Raw genomic sequence first — 13,002 nt, forward strand, 5'->3', positions numbered from 1 at the left:
GTACATCAGATTGTTACAGTTACTTGGGCTTTTAGCTAGACTTTTCCAGCTGCTTCAACACGTAGTTTCCATTTTATTCTGGGACGGATTATTTAGTTATTGTAACGATTGTGGGCAGCAAAACACAAAAACATGAATGTTTTATTTCAGGCTGTTTATGTTAGAAAACTTCTGTACTTCAGCTGTTAATGGACAGGATAAGAAATGGGTTTGTGACGGGGCGGGTGTGGTGTTACACATTTTACACCTTACACATTTTTAATGAAGTAAAAAAAAACAATGTTCTGCTTAAACACATTTTTACAGTTTAATGTAACTAAATCTTTTTGTTTTACATGTAAATGTTTCACGGTTTTCTTTTTTTTAGTAAAAAGACTGAGAGAGGAAGATGCTGAAAAAGGTAAATCTTTATTCTGATTGTTTCTATTTTATTCTAACAGATTATAACATTAAATATAATTACTGTTTATCTAGAAATTAGTACTGATCACTGTATTTATTAAGTAAATTTTAAGTACCTCTAAACCCTGGATTTTATTGCTGATTATGAGGGTTTTTCACACGTGCCTCAGGTCTCTGTCCACCCTGTTATCTCTTACTACGGTCTCATTTACATTTTTAGTGTTTAGCAGACGCTTTTTTCCAAAGCAACTTACAGTCTAAGCAATTCAGGGTCAAGGGCCTTGCCCAAGGGCCCAACAGTTGCAACCTGACGGTGGTGGGGTTTGAACCAGCAACCTTCTGCGTACTAGTCCTGTACCTTAACTGCTAGGCCACAACTGCCCACAACGGTCTCTTAAAATGAAGAGCTGTTTTACATCCTGACATCATTTCCTGGAGCTCACATGATCTTTTTAGAAGGAAAACAACTGTGGAAGATGAGCGGCGAACTCCTCATTTTAATGTTGTTGTTTCCACTTTTTATCCTAAAAGTCTTATATGGTCAACCATAACATGTCCATCCTGTTATGGGATATATGAGAAAAAGCAACATGATGTAATAATTTTAAAATAATCATAATAAAAAGCTGAATTCACTTTTATGCTAGCATGGTTTTGCTCACTCGCTAGCTAATGGTTAATTTTATGTCAGAACGTCCACCCTGTTATGTTCTACCCTGTTACCACCTAATACGTCAGTGTATATGAGGTGCATGTGTGATTTATAGCTTTATTATTCAGTTTGGTTATAATAATAACAGAAATATTGATATGATGTGTGAATCCTTTAAAGAACGGCTTCAAGTGCAGCTGAACGACAGAAACATTACAGAGGGATTCTAATCCTGAAAGGAGAAAGCAATACCTACAAAGAGAGAGAGAGAGAGAGAGAGAGAGAGAGAGAGAGAGAGAGATGGTGGAGAGATAGACAGACACGCAGGATGAAGATAATTGCTGAAGTCAGTGAGAGACAAAAAAGGGCACCGAGGAAAAAATGGAGAGAATTAAAAAGAGCCAAAACTAGAATACTGAACCAAACACTCCAGCAGCAAGACCAGAGAGTGAGTCTGTTCCTGAGAGCTCGAGATGAGAGTAGGTTTGTGCTGGGCCAGTATCAGACTTACACTGTATTACCAAAAGTATTCGCTCGTCTGCCTTCACACACACATATGAACCTGCGTGACTCCCATTCTTAATCCACAGGGTTTAATATGATGTCACCACATTTTGCCGCTATAACAGCTTCAACTCCTCTGGGAAGGCTTTCTACAAGGTTTAGGAGTGTGTTTATGGGAATATTTGACCGTTCTTCCAGAAGCGCATTTGTGAGGTCAGACACTGATGCTGGACGAGAAGGCCTGGCTCACAGTCTCCGCTCTAATTCATCCCAAAGGTTTATTGTTCTATCAGGGTCGAGGTCAGGACTCTGTGCAGGCCGGTCAAGTTCTTGAATAAACCAAACTGGCTCATCCACGTCTTTATGGAACTCGTGCTTTGTGTAATCAGTTCATCTCATAATGCAGTGTGTACAAATATGTATGTATGAGTGTGTGTGTGTGTGTGTACGAGTGTGTGTGTATGTGTGTGTGTGTGTGTGTGTGTATGTGTATGTGTGTGTGTGTGTGTGTATGTGTGTGTGCATGTGTGTGTGCATGTACTGTATGTGTGTGTGTATATGTGTGTATGTATTGTGTGAGTGTGTGTATGTATGTGTAAGTGTGTGTGTATTTGTGTGTGTGTGTAGTGTATATATACTGTATATATATATATATATATATGTGTGTGTGTGTATGTGTGTGTGTGTGACTGTGTGTGTATGTGTGAGTGTGTGTATATGTGTGTATGTATTGTGTGGAGCATGAAATTGTCCAAAATCTCTTGGTATGCTGAAGCATTAAGGGTGTGTTTGAAAACCTAGTGAGCTGCCTTGCTGTCTCACTGTCTACACAAGCAGCTGCCTCAATAGAGAGGATTATAATAAGTCAGTGACTTATAAGGCAGGTTATTCGAACGCGCTACTTCGACAGCGATTCCATCGGGTTTCGCATTTAGCATCTTGCCATGAAAACCAATGGAGGTAGCACAGCACGCTAACGTTAATATAGCATCTCCCTTCATGTACCGATAACGGTCACATTTCCTGACAAGCTTAAACTTGCAAATAAAAACACTTGGTACAAGTTTATACAGGTTAAAAATCAGTAATATTTTATTTATGTTTGAAAATAACTCCATACGTTGGTCCGCACCGTCAGCCATGTTTATTTTTCTGTGAGAGAAGAGCACCCGACCCGCAACGAATGCTGGGATTGCCTTGATCACTAAGGCAGCATCGGATGCTCACTCATTCTTGAGCCAAAATAACATTGAAATATTAAGATGCCTCAGTAGTGAGGATATTAAGGCATCTAGGATTTGGAACAGCCTCCTTCTCGGGAGCGCAGCACAGGATGACGTAAAATGCGTCTATGTAGAGAGAGAGCTCATTAGCTTTTCGAACACACCCTAAGAGTTCCTTTCACTGGAACTAAGAGGCCGAGCCCGACTCCTGAAGAACACCCCCACACCATAATCCCCCCTCCACCACACTTTACACTCGGCACAATACAGTCAGACGAGTACCGTTCTCCTGGCAACCGCCAAATCCAGACTCGTCCATTGGATTGCCAGACGGAGAAGCGTGATTCGTCACTCCAGAGAACACGTCTGCACTGCTCTAGAGTCCAGTAGCGGCGTGCTTTACACCACTGCATCCTGCGCTTTGCATTGCGCTCGGTGATGTAAGACTTGGATGCAGCTGCTCGACGATGGATTCCATGAAGCTCTACACTCTGTTCTTCAGCTCATCTGAAGGCCACATGAAGTTTGGAGCTCTGTAGTGATGGACTCTGCAGAAAGTTGGTGACCTCTGTGCACTGTGTTCCTCAGCATCCGCTGATCCACCCTGTCATTTTACATGGTACCACTTGGTGGCTGAGTCGCTGTCGTTCCCAATCGCTTCCACTTTGTTATAACAGCACTGACAGTCGACTGTAGAATATTTAGTAGTGAGGAAATTTCACCACTGGACTTGTTGCTCAGGTGGCATCACGGTACCATGCTGGAATTCACAGAGCTCCTTAGAGCGACCCGTTCTTTCACTAATGTGTTTTATTTTTTTTATTTTAATGGTTTTATCCATCTGTGGCCATGGAAGTGATTGGAACACCTGAATTCAATCATTTGGATGGGGGAGTGAATACTTTTGGCACTATAGTATAGCTAAACTAACTCCTAGCCTGTGAATCAATCACTGATTCAACTCAAAGTACCTGTACAGCATTTTAACACAGCTTTCAATCATAACATTTTCTGTCCATTATTTGTCCTCCCTGTTATGTCCAGCCTGTTATGCACAAGCTTTCTATTCATCATTTAATTAAGACAGCATAAGTAATTAACGTTGTTGTTGTCAGTTATTGCATAAAAGGAGGCCAAATCGTGTACCTATAAAAGTTATCGAAATACGTCTAGCATGTATTTTAAGCTAAAAGAAAGATGTGAAATCACTTGTTAGTGCAAAATCAGAGATGCGATTCATACAATATCTATTAAAAAATAAGAATCAATAAAAATCACTTCAAAGCTGAAAAGGAACACATTAGCTCTTAGATAACGTGTGTGTTGCACATCAGTTTAAACCAGAAGTCTGTCCATAACAGGGTGGACATCCTGGGTCAAAGACTGCATACATTTTTTTTTATAAAACCTACAGTTTGTGTGCTTCAGCTTGACCAATATTAGTTTGGAAACGTGTAACACATCCTTTTCATAATAAAACAATATTAAAATGTTCATATTGAAAAACAAATAAAAATCAGGTCCAAAAGTCACCCAATCCCAGGAATGACTCTTACAGTGTATCACAAAAATGAGTACACCCCTCACATTTCTGCAGATATTTAAGTATATCTTTTCATGGGACAACACTGACAAAATGACACTTTGACACAATGAAAAGTAGTCTGTGTGCAGCTTATATAACAGTGTAAATTTATTCTTCCCTCAAAATAACTCAATATACAGCCATTAATGTCTAAACCACCGGCAACAAAAGTGAGTACACCCCTAAGAGACTACACCCCTAAATGTCCAAATTGAGCACTGCTTGTCATTTTCCCTCCAAAATGTCATGTGATTTGTTAGTGTTACTAGGTCTCAGGTGTGCATAGGGAGCAGTTGTGTTCAATTTACTAGTACAGCTCTCACACTCTCTCATACTGGTCACTGAAAGTTCCAACATGGCACCTCATGGCAAAGAACTCTCTGAGGATCTTAAAAGACGAATTGTTGCGCTACATGAAGATGGCCAACGCTACAAGAAGATTGCCAACACCCTGAAACTGAGCTGCAGCACAGTGGCCAAGATCATCCAGTGTTTTAAAAGAGCAGGTTCCACTCAGAACAGACCTCGCGTTGGTCGTCCAAAGAAGCTGAGTGCACGTGCTCAGCGTCACATCCAACTGCTGTCTTTGAAAGCTAGGCGCAGGAGTGCTGTCAGCATTGCTGCAGAGATTGAAAAGGTGGGGGGTCAGCCTTTCGGTGCTCAGACCATACGCCGCACACTACATCAAATCGGTCTGCATGGCTGTCACCCCAGAAGGAAGCCTCTTCTGAAGTCTCTACACAAGAAAGCCCGCAAACAGTTTGCTGAAGACATGTCAACAAAGGACATGGATTACTGGAACCATGTCCTATGGTCTGATGAGACCAAGATTAATTTGTTTGGTTCAGATGGTCTCAAGCATGTGTGGCGGCAATCAGGTGAGGAGTACAAAGATAAGTGTGTCATGCCTACAGTCAAGCATGGTGGTGGGAATGCCATGGTCTGGGGCTGCATGAGTGCAGCAGGTGTTGGGGAGTTACATTTCATTGAGGGACACATGAACTCCAATATGTACTGTGAAATACTGAAGCAGAGCATGATCCCCTCCCTCCGGAAACTGGGTCGCAGGGCAGTGTTCCAGCATGATAATGACCCCAAACACACCTCTAAGACGACCACTGCTTTATTGAAGAGGCTGAGGGTAAAGGTGATGGACTGGCCAAGCATGTCTCCAGACCTAAACCCAATAGAACATCTTTGGGGCATCCTCAAGCGGAAGGTGGAGGAGCGCAAAGTCTCGAATATCCGCCAGCTCCGTGATGTCGTCATGGAGGAGTGAAAAAGCATTCCAGTGGCAACCTGTGAAGCTCTGGTAAACTCCATGCCCAGAAGAGTTAAGGCAGTTCTGGGAAATAATGGTAGCCACACAAAATATTGACACTTCAGGAACTTTCACTAAGGGGTGTACTCACTTTTGTTGCCAGTGGTTTAGACATTAATGGCTGTATATTGAGTTATTTTGAGGGAAGAATAAATTTACACTGTTATATAAGCTGCACAAAGACTACTTTTCATTGTGTCAAAGTGTCATTTTGTCAGTGTTGTCCCATGAAAAGATATACTTAAATATCTGCAGAAATGTGAAGGGTGTACTCACTTTTGTGATACACTGTACATACATCTGAGTGTTTCACTCGTCTCCAGCTGCTTCAACATGTGTTTTCCATTTTGTTCTGGGATTCATTACAATAATTTCTCTACAATATTTTGTGTTTGGCTTTTTTGGTCACATTCTGGGAAAATGTTCTGTGTACACATGACATAAACCGTGCACATGGAGATGAAGAAAATGCTGTTTATTAGCTGATCCCACCCCAAAGCTGTGTCAGTATCACTACAGCAATATTTTACATGGTGCTGATAAAAAAAAAACTAATTTAAGCATTTTCTTTGATCCCACTGAGTTTGCATAATTAAATAGATAATTTATAATATTCACATATTTACATTACTAAACCTGACCTGCCAGTTCAACGGACTAAATGACCTGAATGATCTTTTTCTAGTGCTGGAAGTCCAAACATCCCTAGAAAAGTCTGGTTATAATCGTCTACAAGGAGTCGACTTTTCTCCTGTTCAGTGGGCAGCGGTGAAGGTCGCTTTATGTAACTCTAAAGAGGAGATGGAAGAGTTTGACCTGAGGAAATACATGCAGTCAGATGAAGGGGTTCGGAGACTGCTGCCAGTGATTCAATCAACGAAGAAAGCTGTGTGAGTATTTACACTAAAAAAGAAACTTTACCTACCTTACATTTATTTATTAAAGGACAAAAGCTGTTCGGCCCGACCTGGCCCTACCTATGTGAAAAAGTAATTGCCCCCTTAGCTTCTACATCAACTTGTTAACCAAATTTTATTGTCACTTGTGTTCAATTTTACTAACCACACCCAGACATGAAAATGAATTTACAGGGTTTGTTAACGACGAATCTTTGGTTTGATTGATCATGCAACACAAAAAGTTTAGTTTAGTTATTTACTGATATTCAAAAGCAGGAAACGGCATTCCCAGTCTCTACGTGGCCACGGGTAGTTTTCCCTGTCTCAGCGAGTGAAAAAGGAGAACTGACCCCGAGCAGAATGCATGTGTGTCTTTTATCAGTTAGCCCTTCCTTGGTTCAGGGGAGAGCAGAATTTATTATGATATACGGAGATGTTTTTCACAATCTGCAATTGCCTCTAGTGGCCTTGATAGTTAAGCAATCACCACGTACTAAAAACAGTGGTTGTGGTGGAACATTTTGTGCTTTCAGCACGTACAGACATATCTACTGTCTTTTGCCACTATTTGTCACAGTCAATCAGGGCCTAATAGAAGAGGGCATAATTTTTAAAACCCAACAGGTTTAATCTTAAACTTTCATCGTTTAACTTATTCCTGAAACTGTGAGAGAAACTTTACTCTGAAATCAACAGAATTAAATAGATTTTTTACATTTTTACATTTTATCTGAGGTAAAATTGGGGATTAGGCTACTGGTTTGTGATAAACTTATACATTGTTGAGGGAAAATCACCCCAAGGAAAATTCTTTTTATTTGATTGTGTAAGTGAGAATGAGTGAACACACCTACAGAGTTCTGCACATTTAATGCCTAGTTACAATTACATTGAATTTATCATATAAAAAAAGCTTAAGTTATAGCTGAAAATTCAAGAAATGCAGAAATTCTGAAGATCAAGGGTCCCCAAAAAAGTCTCAGCAAAGGGGTGAGAAATGAGTTTTATTAAAGGTAATAAAGAATAAATCACGTCTGTCAGTTCTCATCAACATTTACTGTATACAGATCAGCCTAAAACTTCCTAAAATCTCCCTCCTTTGAGGCTTATTATTGAACCTGACCGATTTATAGATCACACAGGATTAATGCTCAATGTGCTGTAAATGAAAACAGTTCTATAGAGCAGCAGAAAGATTTCTGTTGTTTTCAGATTAATATTACAGCTGTGTTCATGTGAATGTTGCATTGTAATGCTGTAGCTGTTTAATATTTAAATAGGAAATAGGATTGACTTTGTACATAATTTAACTTGATATTATCTACCTCAGCTTATTCATTTTAGCCACCGCAGCTTAGAGGCTAGAAGTCTGAGAAAGCAGCTCATGATTCCATGTTCTAAAGAGACTCAAACGCAAAACAAAGTCACTTAAATCTACCTGTCTGAAAAGGGTTATAAGTCCCACACCACTGAACAAAAAGCTATCAGTTATTAGGTTCAGGAGGGCTGTTTGAAAGCTACATGTGGGGTATCTGAATTACCAGAGGTGCATTTGGCTCTGGATCTGGTGGTGATTACTGGAGGAACTTGTGAGGTGCTGGTGAATTTACAAGCTTAACTAAGTTTACTGGCCCATGTGTTGATGTCAGCAAATACATTATTATATTTACATCTTAAAAACGTTTCCATTTTTAATACACAGTGATGTGATTGGATAGTTTCTCTGGCTTTTATTGATGGATAAGAAAATTTTTAAAAAATATATTTTTAAAGCTCAAGCAAAAACAAATAGTTAAATGTGACGGTTCCTCTTTAACCTGTGGCTGAACTAACAAGCACGAAAGAAAATAATTATCTTAAAAGGATAAAGTCAAACATTTAGAGAATATCTGGCATCCATTATCAAAATCAAAATATCAAAATATACAAATATACATCAAAATATACAAAGTATTTTCATCACTGTAAACGACTTTGTTAATGCAGCCACGTACAAAACAAAACACTAATGTATCTCTAATACTGCAAAAAATAAATAAATAAAACTATTAAACCAGCACACAAACATCACAACCCCACAACTGTAGTTCTGAGTAAAAGCTTTTATAGTTTGTGCATGTTAAGCCAATATAAGTGTCAGTTAAAATGATTTAGGAATCTCTGTATAGGAGCCTCGGCCTTAGTTCTGTAGTAACTAAATCAGGCAAAAGCAAATAAATACTAAACTGATGAACAGAAATAAAAAATAAAATGAGCACAAATAAGAAACATAATGAAGGTAACAACTTCATCCATTTACAGCTGAATTACAACCCAAACAGTTGTTGGTTAAGGGCCTCGCTCAAGGGCCCAACAATGACATTTTGGCTGTTGTGAGACTTGAACCAGCAATATTCTGGTTTACTAGTACTGGTATAATAGTCCAGTAAACATTGAGCAACCACTGCCCACACAATTGATTTATTTGTATACTCAGTTCCACCGTTTGTCATGAGTGGCACTGAGCCAATAAAGGTTTTTTGGAACCACAAAGTAAAACCACAGGAGGTTTAAACAGCTTTATTAAGGACAAAAAGAACTAATGGCAGGTATAACGAAGGAGGTGCAGCGAAGGTACCAGGAAGCATAGAAAGAGGCAGGTGGAACCAGCAGGAACGAAGGAGACTAGTGGTGTGCGATACTGCAAAATTTGGTATCGATCCGATACCAAGTAAATACAGGACAAAAATATTTTTAACCAACTGCAGAAATAACTCAAATAATAAATCTGTTTACATCATGTTTCAATATACCATTGTCTTTGCAAACAAAAATACACCAGTGGATGTAACTACATGGATGCTCCTAAGTTTTCTTCTCATCCAGCTGTTACTGATCAATATCCAAACCTTACCAACTCATCAGTTCTTACGTTATCACCTGCATCACTTAGAAACAAAAATACAATGCCACACTACTGTGAATTAACTAGAACATTTAATGTTTGTCAGACCCAGATGATCTTCTCTGATCTACGTAAATAACAAGCAAACTTACAAATAAAACAGATCAACAATGGTTCACATTTGTTAACTTACAGCAACAACTCCATTTTGTCTCATTAGCATTTTCATTTTTTTTTTTTGTCTCTGTCACTAACGACCAACTATTTTAATTCCGTTGACTTTGTTTACTCCACACCAACATTACTAGCAGTTCCAAATAATACAGCACCTTATTATTCTCTATGTTAAGGAACATGATGTAATTTTGAGGAATATTAGTAGTGATGTTACTGAATCTTGAATCTGTCGGTGCTTGATTCGTTCTACGATGATCACGTGACCAATGACGTCCGAAGCTTCATTTCGACACACAACCACGTGACTGCTTCAGGGAAAGATTCAAAAGCAGCGAATCCTGGGGCGTTTTTGTATTAACAAAATAATAACATGACAAAGTGAAAGCAGCAATAGTGTGAATGTAATAAGAATTACAACAGTATAGTTTTAAGTGTGTTTTATCAAGATGTGTTCTGAGTGTATTCTATATGTATTAGATTACTTTTTGTGTTGTAATACATTACATTACATTATTCAGTTATCAAAGTATTCTGCCAAACCATAAATGTATGTACACCTCAGCAATGACATTTTAAAGACATTTAGTTTCATGAGTTGTTGGGACCCCTTGTCCATTAGATGCACAAAGCACTTCGAGGTTTTGGCCACCAGATGTAGCTAATGTTCACCATGTTATGAAGCTTCGAGTAATGAACCTGTTTTCAATACAGTAAGGAGGAAAGCGTCAGTGGTTCAGAAAGCTTCGGTTTGCCATCACTAAATATTACCTAACCTGGATGTAGAAACAAAGAGGCAGAACACTTAACGTGTGCTTAACTTGGCTGCAGGGTTTATTCTGCCTCCTCTGTGTAGTGTATTCCCCCTAAGCGCTAAGCGCCATCTATTGGCTGCACTGTGTATTACACCAACAGCTACAATTATGAAGCTACAATTAATAATAATAATTTATTAGTATGGTGTAGGGCCTCCTTTTGCGGCCAATACAGCGTCAATTCGTCTTGGAAATGACATATACAAGTCCTGCACAGTGGTCAGAGGGATTTTAAGCCATTGTTCTTGCAGGATAGTGGCCAGGTCACTACATGATGCTGGTGGAGGAAAACGTTTCCTGACTCGCTTCTCCAAAACATCCCAAAGTGGCTCAATAATATTGTGGCTCTTGATACATCACAAAGACTTGCTGTCTTGGTCACAGATGCGCCAGCAAGACATGCACCAACAATTTGTCCTCTTTTGAACTCTGGTATGTCACCCATAATGTTGTGTGCATTGCAATATTTTGAGCAAAACTGTGCTCTTACCCTGCTAATTGAACCTTCACACTCTGCTCTTACTGGTGCAATGTGCAATTAATGGCCACCAGACTGGTCCAATTTAGCCATGAAACCTCCCACACTAAAATGACAGGTGTTTCAGTTTCATTGTCCAACCCCTGTATATCCAAAGCGACTTACAAATCGAGGGTTAAGGGCCTTGCTCAGGGACCCAACAGTGGCAACTTGGTGGTGGCGGGGCTTGAACCGGCAACCTTCTGTTTACTAGTCCAGTACCTTAACCACTGAGCTATCACTGGCCCCTAGACATCCACTTTTGTTGTTAATTAACCCAATAGAACAGCAAAAGAAAAAATATTGGGATGCCATTTTATTTTTACTTCTTTGTTGCACTGTGACCTATTAAACTGTCATTGTAATTATTACCTCTTAACACATCAACAGCCAGTTGCTCTACAGGTACATTGGGAGGCACTGGAAGATTGTACGTTTTTGAATACTTTGCTTTGCAGATACAGAAATTAGGGCACTTTCACTGAAATAATAGTGTAAACTATACATACATGAACTATACAGTGTAAACTATACAGTGTAAACTATACATACATGAACTATACAGTGTAAACTATACAGTGTAAACTATACATACATGAACTATACAGTGTAAACTATACATTGTAAACTATACATACACGAACTATACAGTGTAAACTATAAAGTGTAAACTATACATGCACGAACTATACAGTGTAAACTATACATACATGAACTATACCGTGTAAACTATACAGTGTAATCTATACATACACGAACTATACAGTGTAAACTATACATACGTGAACTCTACAGTGTAAACTATACATACATGAACTATACAGTGTAAACTATACATAAGTGAACTATATAGTGTAAACTATACATATGTAAACTATACAGTGTAAATTAAACAGTGTAATCTATACATACGTAAACTACACAGTGTAAACTACACAGTGTAAACATATACATACGTAAACTGTACAGTGTAAACTATACAGTGTAAACTATACAGTGTAAACTATACTTACGTAAAGTAAAGAAGCACAAATGTGTGTACAGTGTGTGTGATTGTGTAAATGTGTGTACAGTGTGTGTATGTGTGAGATGGTGTAAATGTGTGTACAGTGTGTGTGTGTGTGTGTGTGAGATTGTGTAAATGTGTGTACTGTGTGTGTGTGTACAGTGTGTGTGTGTGTGTGTAACATAACACAGTTGTGATTGTTTCTATTTCAGGTTGTATAAGGGTAATCTGACAGATAAAAGTTGTGAAGTTCTGTCCTCAGTTCTCAGTTCAGAATCATCCAGACTGACAGAACTGAACCTGAATGACAATAACCTGCAGGATTCAGGAGTGAAGAAGCTCTGTGCTGGACTGCAGGATCCACACTGTAACCTGGAGATACTGAGGTAACAATATTGTTGTTGTTGTGTGTAGGTGTGTGTGTGTGTGTGTGTGTGTGTGTGTGTGATTGTGTAAATGTGTGTATAGTGTTTGTTTGTGTGTGTGTGTGTATGATTGTGTAAATGCATGTACAGTGGGGCCAAAAAGTATTTAGTCAGCCACTGATTGTGCAGGTTCTCCTACTTAGAAAGATGAGAGAGGTCTGTCATCATAGCTACACTTCAACTATGAGAGACAAAATGAGAAAAAAAAAATCCAGGAAATCACATTGTAGGATTTTTAAAGAATTTATTTGTAAATTATGGTGGAAAATAAGTATTTGGTCACCCACAAACAAGCAAGATTTCTGGCTCTCACAGACCTGTAACTTCTTCTTTAAGAAGCTCTTCTGTCCTCCACTCGTTACCTGTATTAATGGCACCTGTTTGACCTCGTTATCTGTATAAAAGACACCTGTCCACAGCCTCAAACAGTCAGACTCCAAACTCAACCATGGCCAAGACCAAAGAGCTGTCGAAGGACACCAGGAAGAAAATTGTAGACCTGCACCAGGCTGGGAAGAGTGAATCTACAATAGGCAAGCAGGTCGGTGTGAATAAATCAACTGTGGGAGCAATTGTAAGAAAATGGAAGACATAC

At 39.1% G+C, this 13,002-nt stretch overlaps 1 protein-coding gene across 1 annotated transcript in view; it reads left to right on the forward strand.

Annotated features, from left to right (window-relative positions):
• LOC134333832 (NLR family CARD domain-containing protein 3-like) overlaps positions 1–13,002 on the forward strand; it is a 560,375-nt gene that overhangs the window by 375,694 nt on the left and 171,679 nt on the right. The window contains exons 25-27 of the mRNA XM_063015997.1: positions 368–400; positions 6,373–6,577; positions 12,195–12,368. Coding sequence (XP_062872067.1) covers positions 368–400; positions 6,373–6,577; positions 12,195–12,368 — 412 coding nt within the window. The remainder of the gene's footprint in view (positions 1–367; positions 401–6,372; positions 6,578–12,194; positions 12,369–13,002) is intronic.

This window comes from Trichomycterus rosablanca, chromosome 19, assembly GCF_030014385.1.
Source record: "Trichomycterus rosablanca isolate fTriRos1 chromosome 19, fTriRos1.hap1, whole genome shotgun sequence".
Lineage (NCBI taxonomy): Eukaryota > Metazoa > Chordata > Actinopteri > Siluriformes > Trichomycteridae > Trichomycterus > Trichomycterus rosablanca.